At 39.4% G+C, this 25,819-nt stretch overlaps 1 protein-coding gene across 5 annotated transcripts in view; it reads right to left on the reverse strand.

Annotated features, from left to right (window-relative positions):
* Positions 1-25,819, reverse strand: part of RTTN (rotatin) — a 206,373-nt gene that overhangs the window by 135,123 nt on the left and 45,431 nt on the right. For all 5 annotated transcript variants that reach the window (XM_049899910.1, XM_049899909.1, XM_049899908.1 and 2 more), the window contains 6 exons: positions 25,543-25,659; positions 23,865-24,004; positions 13,450-13,621; positions 11,648-11,747; positions 4,075-4,163; positions 3,579-3,696 (listed from right to left, as the gene is read on the reverse strand). In XM_049899910.1, coding sequence (XP_049755867.1) covers positions 3,579-3,696; positions 4,075-4,163; positions 11,648-11,747; positions 13,450-13,621; positions 23,865-24,004; positions 25,543-25,659 — 736 coding nt within the window. The remainder of the gene's footprint in view (positions 1-3,578; positions 3,697-4,074; positions 4,164-11,647; positions 11,748-13,449; positions 13,622-23,864; positions 24,005-25,542; positions 25,660-25,819) is intronic.

Consider the following 25,819-nt stretch of genomic DNA (forward strand, 5'->3'; position numbering starts at 1 on the left):
GGAGGGGAGATGAGAGGGCAGGGGGGGTCAGAAGCTGGCCCAGTGGACATGAAAAGAGAGAGTGGAGAGAAGGAGTGTGCTGTCTCATTGGGGGAGAGCAATTACGAGTATATAGCAAGGTATATATAAATTTTTGTATGAGAGACTAACTTGATTTGTAAACTTTCACTTAAAGCACAATAAAAATTAAAAAACAACAGTATTAAAAAAAAAAGCTAAAAATAGGAATAGCTTATGATTCAGCAATCCCACTCCCAGGTATATATCCTAGATATAACAGCAGCGACATGAATAGACATATGCATACCCATATTCACTGTAGCATTTTCACAATACTAAAAAGATGGAAACCACCTCAACAGATGAACAGATAAACAAATTGTAGTATATACATACAATGGAATATTACTCAACAATAACGAGTAATGAGGAGTCCACAAAATATAATATGGATGAATCTGAAGGACAGTATGCTAAGCGAAATAAGTCAAACACAAAGGGACAAATATTGCATGATACCACTTTTATAAAAAAGAAGTTAAAAATAGGTATTACGGTGCTATAGATTACTTTTATATGGCCTTTCTCACCATGCTGTTGTAACTCCCACCTAAGTGAACGGGTGGGACTATGCAAATAAGGTAATTGTGGCCCACCAAGAGGAGAGGTCAGTTCTACCATCCTGCTAGGTTTAAAATGAGCCACCCCAGAGGTAGGAGGAGAGGATCTCACCACCACAAAGGAAGAAGAGTCAAGAACAGAGTGCATCCTTTGGACCTAGGATACCAAGGTAAATGACACAGAGAGGTATGCAAGAATAAAGGAAAACTAAGATAAATGCTGTAACATAAACAATCTTGCAACAACAGCAATTACAAGCAAAAAGTATGTGAGTAGTTACATAGGTAGATATGTATGCTACGTGGGCTTAGGAAGGCATATGAAAGTACATGCGTGTGCATATATAGGTGTATTTGTGAACATGTGTATACAAGTTTGTGTGTGCTGCATATATATTCATATACACAATAAAGCAAATAGGGGGCACAGTTAGGGATACTTCCTAAACATATTCAGACGCCTCATAGGATTGATTTACTGGGTCTGAAGGCTTCAGGACCATAGTCTCGTGGGATAACTAGGTCAATTGGAATAACTTAGTTCATAAAGATAATGTTCTACATCTTAGTTTAGTGAGCAGCGTGTCAGATCTTAAAACTTTGCAAGTGGCCATCTAAGATAGAACTATTGGTCTCTTCCCATCTGGAGCAAAGGAGAGTGAACGAAACTGAAGACTCAAGGAAGAAATAAGTCCACGGGACTAATGGCCCACATGAACCACAGCCTCTTCTATCCTGAGGCCAGAAGAGCTAGATGATCCCTGGCTACCACCATCGACTTCTCTGACCCAGCACACACTATAAGGTCCCGGTCAGAATGGCACACAATATAAGGTCTTGGTCAGATGAGAGAAAATTGCAGAACAATACACAAATTCATAAAAAACACCGGACTTACTGGACTGATAGAGACTAGAAGAACCCCCGAGACTATTACCCTAAGGTACTCATTAACTTGGAACTGAAGCCACTCCCAGAGGTCACCTTTTAGCCAAATAATAGACTGGCCCATAAAATAAACAATAACACCTTCGAGGAATGTGCTCCTTTTAACAACTACAGGAGACCAAACGGTCAACACTTACCCAAATGCAAAGATGAGAAGGGAAGAAGGGGCAGGGAAACTGGATAGAAAGAGGACAGGCAGGGTGGAAATGGTGAAAGTGCTGACACATTTCAGGAATTGTAACCAACGTCACAGAACAATCTGTGTATGAATTGTTTGATGGGAATCTAATTTGCTGTTTAAACTTTCACCTAACACAATTAAAAAAAAAAAAATCAAACAATAGTTTAGTTTAACTTGTAAAGAATGTCTGCCTTGAGCTTTATGCTCTTTTAAGATCTATCTGTGGGGGATCAAACTGACAACAGCAACTTGAAAGGTTAGACAGGAACTTCAGGGTGCTCTGAGTTTATGTTAATGGAGGAGGAACAACTCAGAAAAGGAGGGTGAGAATGGTTCCACAACTCAAAGGATGTGATCAATGTCACTGAATTGTACATGTAGAAACTGTTAAATTCGCTTGTTTTGCTGTATATAGTCTCAATAACCAAATTAAAATTTTAAAAAAAAATTATTTTATTTATTTTTTTTTTAAATCTTAACTTCAAGGGAAGATGTACCAGTCTCAGAAAAATGCATCATTAGCCCAGGTAAAATGTTGCTTGTAAAACATAGTGTCTGATTCAGCAGGTCTAGGGTACAGCCTGAGAACTTGCATTTCTAACACGTTCCCAGTGATGCAGACACGGCTGGTCCAGGAACCAGCCCTGCAAATCCACTCACCAGACACTGTCATACTTCAGTTGATCAGAGAAGCGAACTGATCCACTTCTAGGAAGGCTGTTAAGTCAATCAATTCTAGCTAATGTTTCCTCATTGAAAGCATATTGAGACATTTCACCAAGATGCCTCTTGTAGCGTATTTAAAAGCAGTTGCCTACCACCAACACCCTTTTAACTCATTACTCAAGTCACTCCTGCTGTTCACCCTTCAGCCAAAGATTAGACAGGTCTGTAGGGTTGCTATGAGTCAGAACTGACTCGACAGTAATGCATTAGGTTTTGGTTTGGATAGGACCGACAATAACACACATGAGGGACGTGCTTCACAGTTCAATCATGTATACGAGACTAATGGGCACACCGGCCCAAAAGCAAAGACAAGAAGGCAGGAAGGGACAGGAAAATTGGATGAATGGAAACAGGGAACCTCAGGTGGAGAATGGGAGAGTGCTGACACATTGCAGGGTTGGCAACCAATGTCACAAAACAATTTATATATTAACTGTTTAATGAGAAACTAATGTGCTCTGTAAAGTTTCACCTAAATCACATACAAAAAAAAGCAGTGGCCTAAACCTCTAGGAAAGAAAGTACCACAAAATGTGACCAAGCTCTCTACTGAAAACACAGTCAGAAGAGAAAAGAAGACAACAAAACCGCATAGAATTTTTCCATCTAAATGCATTACTAAATTAGAACTGAACTAAAATGGGTTAAACACACATACGTCACTTTATAAACTTCAATAAATTAGTACTTGGAGTTGCTCCAGATGGCCAAGTTCCCAACGCTCACAGGTTAGGTGTATACACTAAATGCCAGCCTAATGACATAATCAGGTACACACCAAAGGATCTAAAGGGAGGCGTAAAACAAGAAAAAGGAAACAAATACTGGGAAGAAGGCAGCAATGGCAGCCAGCCCAGCTTTATCTCTTCATGGATAAGAGATAACCATCTGGGCCCCAAATAATATATACACCAGAATGCCAAGACTATGAGACAGAAGTACTAGGCATCTTCCTTTCTGGTGGGATTTTTTCAATGGCATACTCACTAATAAACTTTGTTATTCTATCAGTAATATGGAAAATAAACCTAATCTACAGTCATAAAAAACAGTGAAAGCTTAAGAATCATCTCATTACTGGCAGAAGTTACTTTATTCACCTCTGAATAACAGGGTCAGGAGAGAAGGCCTTTGTGAGAGGGAAACACGCAGAACTGGGTCAGCACATAACACTTTCCGGAACAGTGTGAGGCTCGGTTGTATCATGCATTCCATAACCTGGTCAGGAAGGGGATAAAAGAAAGCCCAGTTATTTTCATCAATTCTAATATGAGATAAAAAAATATTATTTTATTCTAAATTTTATGTTTCATCGAAACTGTGTGAAATTAAAATGAAAATACATATTAGTTATCTTCCACTGAAAATAAGCTTTGTACGTATTTCTGTTTACACTTCCTATGGCAATTTCAAGATAGTTTTTCTTTAACAGAGACCTCATTTTTAGAAATTAAAAAAAAAAAAAAGAACAAGGTACTGGGCATTACTCAGGATTGAAAATCCAAGTACTCATTCAAATTCAGTTGGATTCAATTTCAGATCTGATTAATGAAACATCAACTTGTCAATTTATGTCTAAATACACATTAGTCTTACCTCCCCATCTTGACATACACATTTATTTAAATACTCAATTATCTTGTCAATTAAGCATAACTTTTTCACCACAGCATGCATTTTAATATCTGTAAACAAAAAAAAGTTACTAAAAGTTAAAGGATATAGTCTGTACTTTTAAAAACATGTTTTGAAATATACAAAATATATATTCACAAAACTTTCTGTTTTGAAATAGTTACTTCTGGGTTAAATAGTTACATCTGGAGATGAAATAAGAAGTAGAAACTTTGACTTTTTATGTTATACATGTCTATACAATTCAAAAAATTTTAAACAACAAGCATATCCGACTTCTGTAATGTGAAAAAAAAAAACTATAAAAAAGCATATGAATTCAGACTCTAAAAGTACTAGATTTCAAAGCGTACAAATGAATTCTTTAATTTGCACATGGCAAATTATCATCTTTGTATTGTTTCATTGATAATCCTTCTCTTTTCTAAATCCATTACCTCACAATGTTTTGAGAATTTTCTATCTTATGTGTAAATATGACTTACAAGATGAACATTTTCTATTAACAAAAGGTCTTTAATCCCAAACTGTTAAATAGTTAATATAACGGAGAAGAGGTTGTATTGTACTATATATTTCTGTAAAATACGAATTTTTCTAACAAGCATATATTTACATGTTTGTAATAAAGATTATATTTACACACACATACTAGACATGTTACTACAGCTAAAAATTCTAGTTGCTTATATGATTGCAAGTATTTAACAACTTGGAAATTTTGTTAATTTGCTCTCCTATATGGTAAGTAGAGCAAAAAAACACATACTGGTAATACTGTATTGAATTAGCAATTACCACTGTTAACTACCTTTATCTGCTACTGAAAAACAAAACAAACAACATCAAAAAAAAACACTAGGTTTCACTACCCTCCAGTATGGTGCTTACCAAAATCATATTTTCGAAATGTTAACAACACTAAGTAATACGCTCTAGAAGAGTTTTTCTTAAATTTTTTTTAACTAAGGTCCTCTCACCTTTTTTTAGAGCCTTACTTTCTTTTTTTTTTTTTTTTTTGGAGTGTGAAGGATAGTATTTTAGTATGATTTATAATTTTTTTATGTGTGTGCTTTAGGTGCAAGCTTACAGCTCGAGTTAGTTTCTCAGACAAAAATTTACACACATATTATCATGTGACACTAGTGGCAATTCCCCACAATATGACAGCACATGCCCCCTTTCCACCCCAGGTTTCTTGTGTCCATTCAACCAGTTCCTGCCCCTTCCTGCCCTCCCATCCCGCCTCTGGACAGGAGCCATAGAGCCTTACTTTCTGTATTCTGCAGTCGGTACTACTGTTATTAAAACCAAGAATACTGTTGAACATGCTTTTTTAAATTACTCCCTCATCTTAGTTCCCACTAATGTCAGGATCAGGAATGTTAACCAGCCCAGGTTAGAAAAAAGTGAATAGTTCACCATATCGCTCAAAACAGATTATATAAAGGGAACAATAAAAACTAACCCAAAGAAAGGAACGGAAGCCATGGATTAACAACAACACTAACAAAGCTAACAGTATATTTTGTAGTAGCTTTTAAAACTCCTTAAAGAAAAATACATAGCTACAGTGCTTTACCTATGCACAAAAACCACCACTCTTCTCTCAGTTTATTGTAATGTGGTGGCTTGTATGTTGCTGTGAGCTAGAAGCTATGCCATCAGTATTTCAGATACCAGTAGGGTCACTCATGGTGGCCAGGTTTCAGTAGAGTTTCCAAACTGGTTGTCTAGTTCTAAAATAAACTGGCCCAGGAAAACATTATGAACAGCAGCGGAACATTGTCTGATATAATGTCAGTAAATGGGAGCCTTCATTTGCTGATGTGGCATGACTCAAAATAAGAACACCTGGAAACATTCACTAATAATCAGAATGCGGAACATACGAAGTATGAATCTAGGAAAATTAGAAGTCGTCAAAAATGAAATGGAACACATAGAGATCGATATCTGAGGCATAGTGAGCTAAAACAGACCAGTACTGGCCATTCTGAAAGAGACAATCACATGGTCTGCTATGCCAGGAATGAAATATTGAAGAACATGTTGCATACACTGTAAAAAGGAACATTTCAAGATTTATTCTGAAGTTCAACCCTGTTAGTCATAGGAAAATATCCATACGCCTCTAGGCAAGACCAGTTAATCCAACTACTATTCAAATTTATGCACCAACCACTAATGTCAAAGACAAGAAATTGAAGATTTTTACCAACTTCTGCAGTCTGAAATTGATCAAATATGCAATCAAGATGCATTGATCACTACTGGTAACTGGAATGGGAAAGCTGGAAACAAAGGAGAAGGATCAGTAGTTGGAAAATATGGCCTTGGTGACAGAAACAATGCTGGAGATCATATGACAGAATTTTGCAAGACCAATGAACCATTTGTTGGAAACACCGTTTTTCAACAACATAAATGGCCACTATACACGTAGACCTCGTCAGATGGAATACACAGGAAATCAAATCGACCACATCTGTGGAAAGAGACAATGGAGAAACTCAAGATTATCAGTCAGAACAAGGACAGGGACTGACTGCGGAACAGGCCATCAATTGTTCATATGCAAGTTCAAGGTGAAGCTGAAGAAAATTAAAACAAATCCAGAAAGCCAAAGTACAACCTTAAGTATATCCTAACTGAATTTAGAGACCATCTCAGGAATAGATTTGACACACTGAACACTAACGAGCAAAGACGAGATGAGCTGTGGGACAACATCAAGGACATCATACCTGAAGAATGCAAGAGGTCATTAAAAAGACAGTGGGGAAAAAAAAAAAAAAGATCAAAATGATGGCAGAAGAGACTCTGCAACTTGCCCTTGAATGTTGAGTAGCTAAAGCAAACAGAAGAAATGATGAAGAGCTGAACAGAAGATTTCAAAGGGCGGCTGTCACAGATTGAATTACGTCCCCCCAAAAATGTGTGTATTAACCTGGTTAGGCCATGTGTGGTTGTCCTCCATTTTGTGATTTTCCTACGTGTTATAAATCGGAATCTCTGCCTGTGGTTAAAATGATTAGGGTGGGATGTAACACTCTTGCTCAGGTCACTTACCTGATCCAATATAGAGGGAGCTTCCCCAGGGTGCAGCCTGCACTACCTTCAATCTCTGAAGAGATAAAAGGAAAGGGAAGCTAGCAGAGAGTGGGAACTGCATACTACCAAGCAAGCAGCTCCAGGAGCAGAGCGCATCCTTTGGACCTGAGGTTCCTGCGCTGAGATACTCCCAGACCAAGGGAAGACTGATGACAAGGGCCTTCCTCCAGAGTCAACAAGCAAGAGAAAGCTTTCCCCTGGAGCTGATGCCCTGAATTTGGACTTGTAGCCTACTACACAGCAAGAGAAATTTCTCTTTGTTAAAGCCATTCACTTGCAGTATTTCTGTTATAGCAGCATTAGATGACTAATCCAGAGGCTAAAGACAAAGTATTATAAAGAAATGTGCAAAGATCTGGAGTTAGAAAGCCAAAAGGGAAGAAAACACTTGGCATTTCTCAAGCTGAAAGAACTGAAGAAAAAATTCAAGCCTCAGGTTGCAATGCTGAAGGATGCCATAGACAAAATAGCAAAAGATGCCGGAAGCAGTAAAAGAAGATGAAGGAATACACAAAGTCATTGCACCAAAAAGAATTGGCTGACGTTCAACTATTTCAGGAAGTAACATGTGATCAAGAACCCACAGTATTGAAGGAAAAAATTCAACTATACTGAAGGCATTGGTGGAAAACAAGCCTCTAGGAATTGATAGGATACCACTGAGATACTTCAACTAACAGATGCAACACAGGAAGCACTCACTCATCTATGCCAAGAAATTTGGAAGACCAATCCTGGTTAACCGAATGGAAAGATCCATATTTATGCCCATTCCAAAGAAAGGCAAACAGAATGCAGAAATTATCGAACAATATCATTAATATCATCTTGTTGTTGTTGTTGTTGTTGTTAGGTGCCGTCGAGTCAGTTCCGAACCCATACCAACCCTATGCACAACTGAACGAAACACTGCCCGGTCCTGCGCCATCCTCACAATCATTGTTATGCTTGAGCTCATAATTGCAGCCACCGTGTCAATCCACCTTGTTGAGGGTCTTCCTCTTTTCCGCTGACCCCATACTCTGCCAAGCATTATGTCCTTCTCCAGGGACTCATCCCTCCTGACAACATGTCCAAAGTATGTAAGACGCAGTCTCGCCAACCTTACTTCTAAGGAGCATTCTGGCTGTACTTCTTCTAAGACAGATTTGTTCGTTCTTTTGGCAGTCCACGGTATAGTCGATATTCTTCGCCAACACCACAATTCAAAGGCGTCAACTCTTCTTTGGTCTTCCTTATTCATTGCCCAGCTTTCACATGCATATGATGTGATTGAAAATACCATGGCTTGGGTCAGGTGCACCTTAGTCTTCAGGGTGACATCTTTGCTCTTCAACACTTTGAAGAGGTCCTTTGCAGCAGATTTGCCCAAAGCAATGCATCTTTTGATTTCTTGACTGCTGCTTCCATGGCTGTTGATTGTGGATCCAAGTAAAATGATATCCTTGGCAACTTCAAACTTTTCTCCATTTATCGTGATGTTGCTCATTGGTCCAGTTGTGAGGATTTTTGTTTTCTTTATGTTGAGGTGTAATCCATACTGAAGGCTTCATTAGTAAGTGCTTCAAGTCCTCTTCACTTTCAGCAAGCAAGGTTGTGTCATCTGCATAACACAGGTGGTTAATGAGTCTTCCCTCAGTCTTGATGCCCCATTCTTCATATAGTCCAGCTTCTCGTATTATTTGTTCAACATACAGATTAAATAGGGATGGTCAAAGAATACAACCCTGACACACACCTTTCCTGACTTTAAACCAATCAGTATGCCCTTGTTCTGTCTGAACAACTGTCTCTTGATCTATGGAAAGGTTCCTCATGAGCACAGTTAAGTGTTCTGGAATTCCCATCCTTCGCAGTGTTATCCATAGTTTGTTATGATCCACACAGTCGAATGTCTTTGCATAATCTATAAAACACAGGTAAACATCCTTCTGGTAGTCTCTGCTTTCAGCCAGGATCCATCTGACATCAGCAATGATATCCCTGGTTCTGTGTCCTCTTCTGAAACCAGCCTGAATTTCTGGCAGTTCCCTGTCGATGTACTGCTGCAGCCGTTTTTGAATGATCTTCAGCAGAATTTTGCTTGCGTGTGATATTAGTGATATTGTTCTATAATTTCCACATTCAGTTGGATCGCCTTTCTTGGGAATAGGCATAAATATGGCATTAATATCATACACAGGTAAAATTCTCCTGAACATAACCCAAAAATGGTTTCAGTAGTACATCAACTGGGAACTGTCAGAAATTCGAGCCAGATTCAGAAGAGGACATGGAACAAGGGATATCACTGCTGATGTCAGATGGATCTGAGCTGAAAGCAGAGAGAACCAGAGACTTGTCTGCTTATGTTTTAATGGCAAAGGCATTCAATTGTGTGGATCATAACATAGTATGGATAACAGGGCAAATAATAGGCATTCCAAAACACTTTATTGTGCTCATGAGGAACCTGTACATAGACCAATCGGCAGTTGTTCCAACCAAACTAGAGGATGCTGTGTGGTTTAAAATCAGGGAAGGTGTGCTCCAGGGTTGTATCCTTTCACCATACTTACTCAATCTGTATGCTGTGCAAATAATCCAAGAAGCTGGACTATATGAAGAATGCAGTATCAGGACTGGAGGAAGACTCATTAAAAACCTGTGATATGCAGACGACACAACCTTGCTTGCTGGAAGTGGAGAGGACTTGAAGCACTTACTAATGAAGATCAAAGACCACAGCCTTCAGTATGGATTACACCTCAACATAAAGAAAATGAAAATCCTCACAACTGGACCAATAAGCAGCATCACGATAAACAGAGAAAAGATTGAAGTTGTCAATGATTTCACTATACTAGGATCCACAATCAACACTTATGGAAGCAGCAATCAAAAAATCAGACGACGTATTGCACTGGGCAAACCTGCTGCAAGAGACCTCTTTGAAGTGTTAAAAAGCAAAAATGTCACTTTGAGGACTGAGATGCGCCTGACTCACGCCACAGTATTTACAATCACTTTATATGCATGCAAAAGCTGTACAATGAATAAGAAAGACTGAAGAAGAATTGACGCCTTTGAATTATGGTGCTGGCGAACAATATAGAATAGCGCATAGCCTGCCAAAAGAACGAACGAGTCTGTTTTGGAAGAAGTATGGCCAGAGTGCTCCTTGGAAGCAGAGGTAACGAGACTTCGTCTCATGTACTTAGGACATCTTATTAGGAGGGATCATTCCCTGGAGAAGGACACTGTGCTTGGTAAAGGGTCAGTGAAAAAGGGGCAGGTCCTCAAGGAGATGGACTGACACAATTGTTACAACAATAGGCTCAAACGTAGCAACAATTTTGAGGATGGTGCAGGACTGGGCAGTGTTTCGTTCTTGTACATAGGGTCGCTGAGTTGGAACCAACCTGACACACCTAACAACAAAAACAGTCCACAACAACAAAAACAGTCCACAAAAGTACTGATTAACTTCTCTAAACAAGACTGCACAAATTGGAAACATCATGTACTAGGTAAATTGAAAAAAGGGATGTCATGTATTAAACTGTGTCCCGAAAAATTATGTCAGCATTGGCTAGGCCATGATTCCTAGTACTGAGCAGTTGTTCTCCATTTTGTGATCTGATGTAATTATCCTCTGTTGTAAAACCTAGCCTCTATGTCTATGGTTATGATCCTATTAGAGAGTGAGCTCTCCATCATGTTAATGAGGCAGGACACAATCTACAGGATTAGGTAGTATCTCGGGTCAACGACTTCTGAGATATAAAAGACAGAAGCAAGCTGAGAAAAGAAGGACCTCATTACCCCCACGTAAGAAGAGCGAGACGTGGAGTGTGTCCTTTGGACTCAGGGTCCCTGCACTGAGAAGCTCTTAGACCAAGTGGAAGATCAACAACAAGGACATTTCCCTAGAGCCAACAGAGAAAGAAAACCTACCCCTGGAGCTGGCACCCTGAATTCGGACTTCTAGCCTCCCAAACTGTGAGAGAATAAATTTCTGTTCATTAAAGCTATCCACCCGTGGTATTTCTGTCATAGCAGCACTAGAACTAAGACAAGGGACGTAATATTTTACAGTCAGGCTTTTATCAATATTTTTGAAGGAAGATAATTCTATCAACTGACATTTTAGAGTCAAAAAGTCTAGAACAGGGGTTGGTACACTTTCACGTAAAGAGCTAGATAGTAAATATTTTAGGCTTTGCTGGTCACAGTCTCTGTTGCATATTCTTCTTTGTTTTTTTGTTTTTACAACTCTTTAAAAATGTAAAAAGCATTCTTAGCTTGCTGGTTGCACAAAAACAGGGCACAGGCTTGATTCAGCTAGAAAAATTTAGTCTACCAACCCCTGAATACTATACACAGCAATCTAAACATTATTATCAGCAGTACAGCAATCATTTTCCTTAAAAGACATTACCTTGCATAATAACAGCTAACTGCTCTGCAGCTGACTTTCTCAAAACAAAATCAATGTCATCTGAGGTAAAGATTTCATATACTTTTTCAACAGTCTCCACCTGAAGATTAAAAAAAAAAAAAATTACATTTTTCATCTGCTTTCAATTTTCCAACAAAATTTTGTAATTGTGCCATAAAAACAAATGCTATAAAAGCTCATGCACTTAAGTAACTGACAAGCAATTACGTGCTTGTCAGGAAGGAACCGCAAAGAGCCATGGGATGTCAAATAAGCCTTTCTTCTTAATGTATATTTTTGCTAGGAAGTCATCATAAGCCACTAACCCATTAATGACATTAAGAATGTCACAGAAAACATTCAAGTTACATGACATCTCTACAGGTAGTGCTGGGCTAATCTGAGAACGGCCTCCCCAGCCAAGTGACTCAGGAATCCCTGGGGCTCCCAGAAGCCTCCAGTTGGAATCCGTCTGCTGGCTCCCTCTCCTTTCCCTGACAGACCCCCAAGCAGAAAGCATGAAGGGACTTGCTGCCTAGCACTCCAACAAAAGCCACTGTCAAGACTAGTTTCTGATGTCACTTCATGCCAGGACACAGTCTGCGGTAGCAAAGCTGGCAACAGGAAAAGGAGAGAGAAAAAGAACAAAGCCAACTCTCCCTTTCACCCATGCACTGCTATCTCCTAGCCCTAAGTGTGGTCTCATAAAAAACAATTCCAGAACACTCATTCCCTTCCTGCATATTATCGGCAGGGCACAGGAGTCCCAACCTGGTGCTGAGCTGGTGGAAGATTCCCCAATCCTCCAGCCAGGGCTATCATGTAGTCCCCAACACTTAGGTTAGAAGAACACTGCATGTATTTCCCCGTTAGAAAACTGTTACACATGGCTCAACAATACTACCATGGGCTTTGGTGTCCTGGTCTAAAATAAGTAAAAGTGATGAATTGCAGACGTAGAGACAGGTAAAACTATGAAACACAGGAATGAATCCGTGAAGAGAATAAAACCAGAAAAAAAAAAACCCATTGCTATCGAGTCAATTCCAACTCATGGTGACCCTATAGGACAGAGTAGAACTGCCCCATAGGATTTCCAAGGAGTAGCTAGTGAATGTGAACTGCCAACCTTTTGGTTAGCAGCTGAGCTCTTAACAACTGTACCACCAGGGTGCCATGAAGAGAATACGCAGCTTTTTAAAAAGAATTTCACATCAATCCAGGATGATGTGGGCACAGTTCTGGTAAAAGACAGGGAAATGGCTGCTAAACCTTGGGAGGGATGTAAGGAACCAAAGATTTAGAAAAATGATTGACAACAAAATTTCAGAACTGTTAACATTTTAGGGAAACCACCTTTGCCTACTATATTATTTTTCCTCTGATAATGAAGAGGCTAAAAACATTCAACATAGAAACTTTTTCGTTTTTTTTTTTTTTTTAATTTCTAATTACCAATAGTTTTTATGTCAGGGATATTTGATTTTTAAAATGCATCACAAAATTTCTTTCTGCTAGATTAGCCTTATGTTATATTTAAGGTTCTATCAACATTAATTTGCATTTCAAGTATATATAGTAAATGAAAGAGACTTAATGCCTGCCATATAGTAGGCACTCAAGAAATATCTGATCAAAAAACAAATGTACCCAGAAGCCAGCACACAATTTCAGACAAGCCATGAACAATCATACCTGATGCTACTGCTTCTCTCCCTCCAACCTGAACATGTGACATAAAATATGTGATAAAACAATGCATCAAATAACCACAGAATAATAAACCCAAAAGTTATAGTCACCTTAATAATTACTTCTCTTCTGTCATCCAAATTGAGTTCGATGGGTTTTTTCACAATAAATAAATTAGTAACTCTGGAGAGAACCTTGGCGTCTATGAAAGGGCGTTTCATATCAGCCCCGTCTTCATTTGTAAGATGAAATGCTAAAAGCTTTAATGCTAGGGAGCGGACCCTAAAGAAACAATGTATTTCAGTCAACATCTGCAATATACAAATGACTATAAATTATAAAAGTCTACAGTTACAGTTATTATATATAAACAAAGTACAATAAATTAGCCATACCTCTATTGAGACGTTCCTAATGTTATTTTACTTTTTCTATTAAAAATCTTTAGTTCAGGAGGCGGGGCCAAGATGGCTGACTAGGTAGAAGCTACCTCGGATCCCTCTTGCAACAAAGACTTGGAAAAACAAGTGAATCGATCCCATACGTGACAATCTACGAACCCTGACCATCAAACACAGATCTAAAGAGTAGACCTGAGTGACAGAGACTAAGAACGAGCAACCACGGGGAAGCAATGACTGTTTTCGGAGCCTGGAGCCAGCGTCCCAGTCAGAAAACCTTGGTGCCGGGCTTTGGCCTGGGCGCAGGGGAGCTGAGCATGGCATCCTGAGACGGAGCAAACACGGGATGCAGCCCTAGCCCCCAGAAATGACCTTGAGGGAAGCCCAGCCACTGCACGCAGGCAGGAAGCACAGTGACGCGGCTGAAAGGAGGAGAAGTCACTGGGAAGCAGCGACTGGTTTTGGAGCCTGGAGTGTGGCATCCCAGCCGGGGAACCTTGGTGCTGGGTTTTGGACTGGGAGCGGAGGAACTGACCATGGCTTCTGAGACAGCACAAGCACAGGACGCGGGCCTGACCCTCAGGGGCAATCTCGACCCAGCCAACGCACACAGGCTAAACACCCCTCGGGAATCTCAGACAAAACAGTCATCACAAAGCAAGATACGTACCTTTGCCTGTATTCCAGGTTCTAGTCTCTACTATCTATCTGATCCCTCCCCTCCCCTTCTCAGGTGGCTTCATTAACAATGGAATTTCCTGAGCCAGAGAGTGAAGTGCTCTGTGGTTTTTTTTGGTCTTTTCCTAACCCATTCTCCTGGCCTGAGAGAAGCAGCTACAAAAACCCAGGGACCAAAAATCCTTCCCTGACTTCCCGAAATTGGACTAAAAACACAGAACCAGCTCCAGCTAAGCATCTGAGATCCACAGTCTTGGGCTTTCATCCCTACAGGGAACAAGGTGGCTATTATAATGCAAAGGCAATTCTGATAGGGATCTGACTGTAATTGTTTTAGCAGATTATTGGAAAGACAAGTTTCCCAGGTCTGAGATCTCTGCATATTAAACACAGCCCTCACTGACCCACAACGGGGAACTGAGGGCTGAAGCTCCCCCCAGACCACCTAGCCTCCTACCTTAGGGGTCTGAGGATGGTGACACCTACCAATCTGTAGAGGTACTTGCACTGGGGGCCTAAGGTACAGCTGCAGAGCCCACCCACCAAAGTGCTTTAGGAATAGAGACACACCTACCTCACTAGCACTTGGGCGGAGCCTGTCGGCATCCTGCCCCCCCTGGAGTGTGAAACCCTGCTGCTACTAGAATCTGGTGCACACAACTATTACCACTACTCCTCTAGGTGGATAGGTGACAGTCTGCACCACATACCTGGTGACCAAAATCAGATTCCACTCAAGAATAGTGATTGGACTCTTAGGCTTATATTTCTGGTACCAGCCCAAACCGGCTGGTAAGAGGACATAACTGATTCAAGGGCTACAACAATCAAGACAGCGTAATCTAGCAGCCCATCTACGTATATTCAAAGAAAACAAAACAAGATAAGACTCAGTGAGCAAATATAGAATAAATCATTACAATACCTTTGTGATGGGTCAGAGACAGCAGTCGATATCAAACCACATAAAGAAGCAGACCATGACTGCTTCTACAACCCCCCAAACTAAAGAATCAAAATCTTTCCCAAATGAAGATACAACCCTGGAATTGCCAGATTCAGAATATAAAAAACTAATTCACAGAATGCTTCAAGACATCAGGGATGACCTCAGAAATGAAATAAGGCTTTTACAGAAAAAGCCAAGGAACACACTGATAAAGCAGTTGAAGAACTCAAAAAGATTATTCAAGAACATAGTGGAAAAATTAATAAGCTACAAGAATCCATAAAGAGACAGCATTCAGAAATCCAAAAGATTAACAGTAAAATTACACAATTAGACAACTCAATAGGAAGTCAGAGGAACAGAATCGAGTAATAGGAATGCAGAGTGGGGGACATGGAGGATAAGGGAATTGACACCAATACAGCTAGAAAAGAATTTTAAAAAATGAAGAAACCCTAAGAAATCATGTGGGACTCTATCAAGAAGAATAACTTCCATGTGACTGGAGTTCCAGAACAGGGAGGGACAAGAGAAAATACAGAGAGAATAGTTGAAGATCTGTGGGCAGAAAATTTCCCTGACATCATGAAAGACGAAAGGGTATCTATCCAAGATGCTCATCAAACCCCATATAAGACTGATTCAAAAAGAAAATCACCAAGACATATTATCATCAAACTTGCCAAAACCAAAGATAAAGAGAAACTTTTAAAAGCACCCAGGGATAAAAGAAAGGTCTCCTACAAGGGAGAATCAATAAGAATAAGTTCAGACTACTCAGCAGAAACCATGCAGGCAAAAAGGCAATGGGATGACATATATAGAACACTGAAGGAGAAAAACTGCCAGCCAAGGGTCATATATCCAGCAAAACTCTCTCTCAAATATGAAGGTGAAATTAAAACATTTACAGATAAACACAAGCTTAGAGAATTTGCAAAAACCAAACCAAAGCTACAAGAAATACTAAAGGCAATTGTTTGGTCAGAAAATCAATAATATCAGATACCAGCACAACACAAGGTCACAGAACAGAACATCCTGATATCAACTCAAAAGGGAAAGCACAAAAACAAATTATGATTAATCTTAAAAAGAAAAAAATGCTCAAAACAGGGAATCACTGAAGTCAATATGTAAAAGATCACAATAATCAAAAAGAGGGACTAAATACAGGAGGCATAGAACTGCCATATGGAGAGGGATACAAGGCGATATAGGACAATACAAGTTAAGTTTTTACTTAGAAAAATACGGGTAAGTATTAAGGTAACCACAAAGAGGTATAACTCCGTAACTCAAAATAAAAACCAAGAAAAAGATAACAACTCAGCAAACATAAATTCAACTACTACGAAAATGAGGAACACACAATTTACAAAGAAAAACATCTCAGCACAAAAAAGTAAGTAGAAAAGTGAAATTGTCAACAACACACATAAAAAGGCATCAAAATGACAGCACTAAACACATACTTATCTATAATTACACTGAATGTAAACGGACTAAATGCACCAATAAAGAGACAGAGAGTCTCAGGCTGGATAAAGAAACACGATCCGTCTATATGCTGCCTACAAGAGACACACCTTAGACTTAGAGACACAAACAAACTAAAACTCAAAGGATGGAAAAAAATATATCAAGCAAACAACAAGCAAAAAAGAGCAGGAACAGCAATATTAATTTCTGACACAATGGACTTTAAAATTAAATCCACCACAAAGGATAAAGAAGGACACTACATAACGACTGAAGGGACAATAGACCAGGAAGATATAACTATATTAAATATTTATGCACCCAATGACAGGGCGGCAAGATACATAAAACAAACTTTAACAGAACAGAAAAGTGAGGTAGACACCTCCACAATTACAGTAGGAGACTTCAACACACCACTTTCGGAGAAGGACAGGACTTCCAGTAAGAAGCTCAATACAGACAAAGAAGACCTAATTGCTACAATCAACCAACTTGACCTCATAGACTTATACAGAACACTCCACCCAACAGCTGCAAAGTATACTTTTTTTTCTAGCGCACATGGAACATTCTCTAGAATAGACCACATATTAGGTCATAAAACAAACCTTCGCAGAATCCAAAACATCGAAATATTACAAAGCATCTTCTCAGACCACAAGGCCATAAAGGTGGAAATCAATAACAGAAAAATCAGGGAAAAGAAATCAAATACTTGGAAACTGAACAATACCCTGCTCAAAAAAGACTGGGTTCTAGAAGACATTAAGGTGGGAATAAAGAAATTCATAGAATGGAACGAGAATGAAAATACTTCCTATCAAAACCTCTGGGACACAGCAAAAGCAGACCTCAGAGGTCAATTTATATCGATAAATGCACACATACATAAAGAGCGAGCCTAAAAAAGAGAACTGTCCCTACAACTTGAACAAATAGAAAGCGAGCAACAAAAGAATCCATCAGGCACCAGAAGAAAACAAATAATAAAAATCAGAACTGAACTAAATGAATTAGAGAACAGAAAAACAATTAAAAGAATTAACAGAGCCAAAAGCTGGTTCTTTGAAAAAATTAACAAAATTGATAAACCACTGGCCAGACTGACTAAAGAAATACAGGAAAGGAAACAAATAACCTGAATAAGAAACGAGATGGGCCACATGACAACAGACCCAACTGAAATTAAAAGAATCATACCAGATTATTATGAAAAACTGTACTCTAACAAATTTGCAAACCTTGAAGACATGGATGAATTCCTAGAAAAACACTACCTACCTACCTAACACAATCAGAACAACTAAATAGACCCATAACAAAAAAAGAGATTGAAAAGGTAATCCAAAAACTCCCAACAAAAAAAAATCCCTGGCCTGGAAGGCTTCACTGCAGAGTTCTACCAAACTTTCAGGAAGAGTTAACACCACTATTACTGAAGGTACTTCAAAGCATAGAAAATGATGGAATACTACATAACTCATTCTATGAAGCCACCATATCCCTGATACCAAAACCAGGTAGACACCACAAAAAAAGAAAATTACAGACTTATATCCCTCATGAACATAGATGCAAAAATCCTCAACAAAATTCTAGCCAGTAGAATTCAACAACTTATTAAAAAAATAATCCACCACGACCAAGTAGGAGTTATACCAGGTATGCAAGGCTGGTTTAATATTAGAAAAACCATTAATGTAATCCACCATATAAATAAAACAAAAGACAAAAACCACATGATCTTATCAATTGATGCAGAAAAGGCATTTGACAAAGTCCAACACCCATTCATGATAAAAGCTCTCACCAAAATAGGAACTGAAAGAAAATTCCTCAACATAATAAAAGGCATCTATACAAAGCCAGCAGCCAACACCACCCTAAATGGAGAGAGTCTGAAAGCATTTCCCTTGAGAACAGGAACCAGACAAGGATGCCCTTTATCACCGCTCTTATTCAACATTGTGCTAGAGGTCCTAGCCAGAGCAGTTAGGCTGCTCTATTGTGCTAGAGGTCCTAGCCAGAGCAGTTAGGCTAGGCAAAGAAATAAAGGGCATCCGGACTGGCAAGGAAGAAGTAAAATTATCTCTATTTGCAGATGACATGATCTTATACACAGAAAACCCTAAGGAATCCTCCAGAAAACTACTGAAACTAATAGAAGAGTTTGGCAGAGTCTCAGGTTATAAGATAAACATACAAAAATCACTTGGATTCCTCTACATCAACAAAAAGAACATCGAAGAGGAAATCACCAAATGAATACCATTCACAGTAGCCCCCAAGAAGATAAAATACTTAGGAATAAATCTTACCAAAGATGTAAAAGACCTATACAAAGAAAACTACAAAGTACTAGTGCAAGAAACTAAAAAGGACCTACATAACTGGAAAAACATACCTTGCTCACGCATAGGAAGAATTAACATAGTAAAAATGTCTATTCTACCAAAAGCCATCTATACATACAATGCACTTTCGATCCAAATTCCAATGACATTTTTTAATGTGATAGAAAAACAAATCACCAACTTCATATGGAAGGGAAAGAACCCCCAGGTAAGTAAAGCATCACTGAAAAAGAAGAAGAAAGCGGGAGGCCTCACTCTACCTGATTTTAGAACCTATTATACAGCCACAGTAGTCAAAACAGCCTGGTACTGGTACAACAACAGGCACATAGACCAGTGGGACAGATTGAGAACCCAGATATAAATCCATCCACATATGAGCAGCTGATATTTGACAAAGACCCAGTGTCAGTTAATTGGGGAAAACAGTCTTTTTAACAAATGGTGCTGGCATAACTGGCTATCCATTTGCAGAAAAAATGAAACAGGACCCGTACCTCACACCATGCACAAACACTAACTCAAAATGGATCAAAGACCTAAACATAAATACTAAAACGATAAAGATCATGGAAGAAAAAATAGGGACAACGTTAGGAGCCCTAATACAACGCATAAACAGAATACAAAACATTACCAAAAATGACGAGGAGAAACCAGATAACTGGGAGCTCCTAAAAATCTATGCTCATCTAAAATCTATGCTCATCTAAAGACTTCACCAAAAGAATAAAAAACCACCTACAGATTGAGAAAAAATTTTCAGCTATGACATCTCCGACCAGTGCCTGATCTCTAAAATCTGTATGATTCTGTTAAAACTCAACCACAAAAAGATAAACAACCCAATCAAAAAGCAGACAAAGGATATGAACACGCACTTCACTAAAGAAGATATTCAGGCAGCTAACAGATATATGAGAAAATACTCTCGATCATTAGCCATTAGAGAAATGCAAATTCAAACTATGATGAGATTCCATCTCACTCCAACAAGGCTGGCATTAATCCAAAAAACACAAAATAATAAATGTTGGAGAGGCTGCGGAGAGATTGGAACTCTTATACACTGCTGGTGGGAATGTAAAATGGTGCAACCACTTTGGAAATCCATCTGGCGTTTTCTTAAAAAGTTAGAAATAGAACTACCATACAACCCAGAAATCTCACTCCTCCGAATATACCCTAGAGAAATAAGAGCCTTCACACAAACAGATATATGCACACCCATGTTTATTGCAGCTCTGTTTACAATAGCAAAAAGCTGGAAGCAACCAAGGTGTCCATCAACGGATGAATGGTTAAATAAATTATGGCATATTCACACGATGGAATACTACCATCGATAAAGAACAGTGACGAATCTGTGAAACATTTCATAACATGGAGGAACCTGGAAGGCATTATGCTGAGCGAAATCAGTCAGAGGCAAAAGGACAAATATCGTATAAGACCACTATTATAAGATCTTGAGAAACAGTATAAACTGAGAAGAAGACATACTTTTGTGGTTACGAGGAGGGGAGGGAGGGAGGGAGGGAGAAGGTTTTTTACTGATTAATTAGTAGGTAAGAACTGCTTTAGGTGAAGGGAAGGACAACACTCAATACATGGAAGGTCAGCCCAATTGGACTGGACCAAAAGCAACGAAGTTTCCGGGATAAAATGAATGCTTCAAAGGTCAGCGGAGCAAGGGCAGGGGTTTGGGAACCATGCTCTAAGGGGACTTCTAAGTCAATTGGCAAAATAATTCTGTTATGAACACATTCTGCATCCCACTTTGAAATGTGGTGTCTGGGGTCTTAAATGCTAACAAGCGGCCATCTAAGATGCATCAATTGGTCTCAACCCACCTGGAGCAAAGGAGAATGAAGAACACCAAGGTCACATGACAACTAAGAGCCCAAGAGACAGAAAGGGCCACATGAACCAGAGACCTACATCATCTTCAGACCAGAAGAACTAGTTGGTGCCCTGCCACAATCGATGACTGCCCTGACAGGGAGCACAACAGAGAACCCCTGAGGGAGCAGGAGATCAGTGGGATGCAGACCCTAAATTCTCATAAAAAGACCATACTTAATGGTCTGACTGTGACTAGAGGAATCCCGGCGGGCACAGTCCCCAAACCTTCTGTTGGCACAGGACAGGAACCATTCCCGAAGACAACTCATCAGACATGAAGGGACTGGACAGTGGGTAGGAGAGAGATGCTGAAGAAGAGTGAGCTAATTATATCAGGTGGACACTTGAGACTGTGTTGGCATCTCCTGTCTGGAGGGGGGGATGGGAGGATAGAGAGAGTTGGAAGCTGGCAAAATTGTCATGAAAGGAGAGACTGGAAGGGCTGACTCATTAGAGGGAGAGCAAGTGGGAGTAAGGAGTAAGATGTATATAAACTTATATGTGACAGACTGACTTGATTTGTAAACGTTCACTTGAAGCTCAATAAAAGTTAATTAAAAAAAAAAAAAAGTTAAAAATACAACTACCATACAACCCAGAAATCCTACTCCTCTGAATATACCCTAGAGAAATAAGAGCCTTCACACAAACAGATATATGCACACCCACGTTTATTGCAGCTCTGTTTACAATAGCAAAAAGCTGGAAGCAACCAAGGTGTCCATCAACGGATGAATGGGTAAATAAATTATGGTATATTCACACGATGGAATACTACCATCGATATAAGAACAGTGACGAATCTGTGAAACATTTCATAACATGGAGGAACCTGGAAGGCATTATGCTGAGTGAAATTAGTCTGGTGCAAAAGGACAAATATTGTATAAGACCACTACTATAAGATCTTGAGAAATAGTATAAACTGAGAAGAATACATACTTTTGTGGTTATGAGGGGGGGAGGGAGGGAGAATGGGAGAGGGTTATTTACTGATTAGTTAGTAGGTAAGAACTACTTTAGGTGAAGGGAAGGACAATACTCAATACATGGAAGGTCAGCTCGACTGGACTGGACCAAAAGCAAAGAAGTTTCCGGGATAAACTGAATGCTTCAAAGGTCAGCAGAGCAAGGGCGGGGGTTTGGGGACTATGGCTTAAAGGGACTTCTAAGTCAATTGGCATAATAAACTCTATTATGTAAACATTCTGCATCCCACTTTGAAGTGTGGCGTCTGGGGTCTTAAACGCTAACAAGCAGCCATCTAAGATGCATCAATTGGTCTCAACCCACCTGGATCAAAGGAGAATGAAGAACACCAAGGTCACACGATAACTATGAGTCCAAGAGACAGAAAGGGCCACATGAACCAGAGACTTACATCATCCTGAGACCAGAAAAACTAGATGGTGCCCAGCCACAACCGATGACTGCCCTGACAGGGAGCACAACAGAGAACCCCTGAGGGAGCAGAACAGTGGGATGCAGACCCCCAAATTCTCATAAAAAGACCAGACTTAATGGTCTGACTGAGACTAGAAGAATCCCAGCGGTTATGGTTCCCAAACCTTCTGTTGGCCCAGGACAGGAACCATTCCCGAAGACAACTTATCAGACATGGAAGGGACTGGACAATGGGTTGGAGAGAGATGCTGATGAAGAGTGAACTACTTGTTGGACAATGGGTTGGAGAGAGATGCTGATGAAGAGTGAGCTACTTGTATCAGGTGGACACTTGAGACTGTGTTGGCATCTCCTGTCTGGAGGGGAGACAGGAGGGTATAGAGGGTTAGAAACTGGCAAAACCGTCATGAAAGGAGAGACTGGAAGGAGGAAGCAGGCTGACTCATTAGGGGGAGAGTAAGTGGGAGTATGGAGTAAGGTGTATATAAGCTTATATGTGACAGACTGACTTGATTTGCAAACTTTCACTTAAAGCACAATAAAAATTATTTTAAAAAAAAGGTCTATAGGAACACCGAGAATAAAAAAAAATCTCTAGTTGTTAACTTTGATTACTGATTCAATTTTATAGTATTTATAAAACAAACATCAGAAACAAAGAATATTCGACAATAACAACTGAAGAGATAGACTCACAGTCAACTTTGAAAAGTTAATCTACAAACAAAGCTAAAATGCTTGACTTCAATTCTAGTGCTCTATCAGGTTTATGGTAGATACTTAGTACTTGCCGAATCTAATAAAAGTAGGACTTCACTGTGATATTACTGATATATAATGGTCAAGGAAAGGATACTTTTTCAATTTCCCAAGTAAGTAGACAAAGTAAATGAGATTAAAATACCTGTATTTTCTGGCTTATGAGGCAACTGGTTCTACACTTTTATGAAAAACTTAATTGTGAGAACAAATGTTTTAAAAAAGGACAATTCCAAGAACCTATCAATTTCTAAAGGGACAGGAAGGGAATGCCCCACAACTTTTGCAATCTGTTTATTTCCATGGCTCTCCAAGCTGCCTGGGGCATGCCTGCAGAGCACTCAGTGTCAGCAGTGCTGTGACACAGACCAAACTGGCAAAGGAGTTAGCTGTGAAATGGATGAAACATTCCAGGAAAGCCTGTAAAAGGCCCTGTATCTCTTCAATTTCACTCATTATTTCCTCTATTTCCTTCATATGCAAAATCACCTCCTTTAGTTCTATTCTGTTCCAAATTGATATAATTACTACACTTTCTTGACTGTTTTCATTAATCTTCTGTATTCAAAAGATGAAGACACTGTACTCACGGTGGCTTCTTCACCAGTAAGAGCCGTAGCACAGACTTGAACCAGGTCGTGTAGGGTAGAACCCCTTCTCCTGCCTCAGAACCCACTTTGCTCAGGAAGAGAATGCAGTTACCTAAAGTGTCTTCTGTATCTGCATAGCCCTGAGAGATTTTTTAAAAAGAGAAATTATAGCTTGATTTTATACATATTGCTTAACTTTTGAACTTGAAAATAAGAACTGTATTGGCCTATCAAACAACTGACAAATTTATTTTGGAATCAGTTGAATAAAACAGACACTTTTTTCAAAAGAGCCTACATGAGTTAAGGAGCTTAAATAAAACTGCAGTTAAAGAATAATACTGGAGGAAAAGAATTTGGGGGTTCCTCAAAAAGTTAAACATAAATTACCATATGACCCACCAATTCTTCTCCTAAGTATACACCCAAAAGACTTAAAGCAGGTATGCGAACAGACCAAGTGCACCAATGTTCACTGCAGCATGCTTCACAACAGCCAGAAGGCGGAAGCCATCCAACTGTCCATCAACAGGTGACGGGCTAAACAAAACGTGTTTCATCCATACATTGGAAATTATGCAGCCATAGAGGCAAATGAGGTTCTAATACATGCTATGCCATGGATGAACCTTGAAAACATTATATTGAGTGAACTAAGTCAGATACAAAGGACAAACATTGTATGATCCCACTCTATGAAATATCTAGAACAGGCAAATGTATAGAGACCAAAGTTTATTAGTGGTTACCAGGGAGCATGGGAAGAGGAGAATGGAGAGTTAACTGTTTAAGAGGTATTAAGTTTGTTTGGGGTGATGAAAAGCTTCTAAATAGGTAGTGGTGATGGCTGCACAGCATTGTGAATGTAATTAACGGCATTGAGCTGTATGGGTAAAAATGGTTTAAATGGCAAACATTTTGTTATATATATATTTTTTACCAAAATAAAATTAAAAAAAAAAAAAAGTAACAGAGAACTTCGCAAAAGCATAACAATCTTCTTCACACTTGCTGTTTTCTATTTCCCAAGATTCTAGTAGTACCACCGCCCCAGCTGAGGTACTTCACAGATCCTCAGCCTGTCCCGACAGCACAAGAGTGTTACACACTAACTACATGCATGGAAGTAGACAGGGAGGGTCAAGGCCCAAGGCCTGGGCTCTCTTCACAAAATAAGATTGTACCTATGATCGTGCTTCCTATCTCCGCTTCTCATCTGAGAGAGGCAGAGACCTGAACTTCCCTCACTCCTTTATTGCCCAGAAAGAAAGAATTTGTTTCCAAGAGGTTGTTAATCACTGTATAACTCCGGTTACATATATATACTGATAGAATTAATAAGTCAAGTTTAGTTATGTAATGTCAGCTTAAAAAGCACCACTAACTTTGCCTGAAAGGCTTCCTATAGAGTTCTATTTTCACAGTCAATGCGAAATGCCTGCACCTCATTTTTTAACCACTCATCCAAATACATAAAGTAACAGACAAATTAGCTATCCTTGTTTAACCCTCTGCCAGAAGCAAGAGATAGGCACGCATTTCCCACCCGTTTATCCACAGCCTTGGTAGCTTTTCTTCATTTCTCTCATGACATGATAGTTCTGCTGTTTTCATGCTTTTATATCAATCACTCTCAGCAAAGATAAACTGTATCAGAAAGGAGAATTGCACAGAGCACCTGCAGCACTGGAATGATGGGACAGAGAGACTCAATGAACTTGTTCCAGGTCAGGGCGGTCATCACCAAGCGTCCCTGCAGCAGGTACATCAGAATGGCCTTGGCAGCAGCATTCACCTACTCAACAACACAGACAAAACAATCCAATAAAATGAGCTACTCCACTACATCATCTTACAGATATATAACATTTTATAAAATCCAGAAGTGTACTGTAATCAATATATCTTCCTTCAAATGTTCATATTTCCCCTGCATCATCTCACATTCTATTCTG

Source organism: Elephas maximus, chromosome 11 (genome assembly GCF_024166365.1).
Source record: "Elephas maximus indicus isolate mEleMax1 chromosome 11, mEleMax1 primary haplotype, whole genome shotgun sequence".
Lineage (NCBI taxonomy): Eukaryota > Metazoa > Chordata > Mammalia > Proboscidea > Elephantidae > Elephas > Elephas maximus.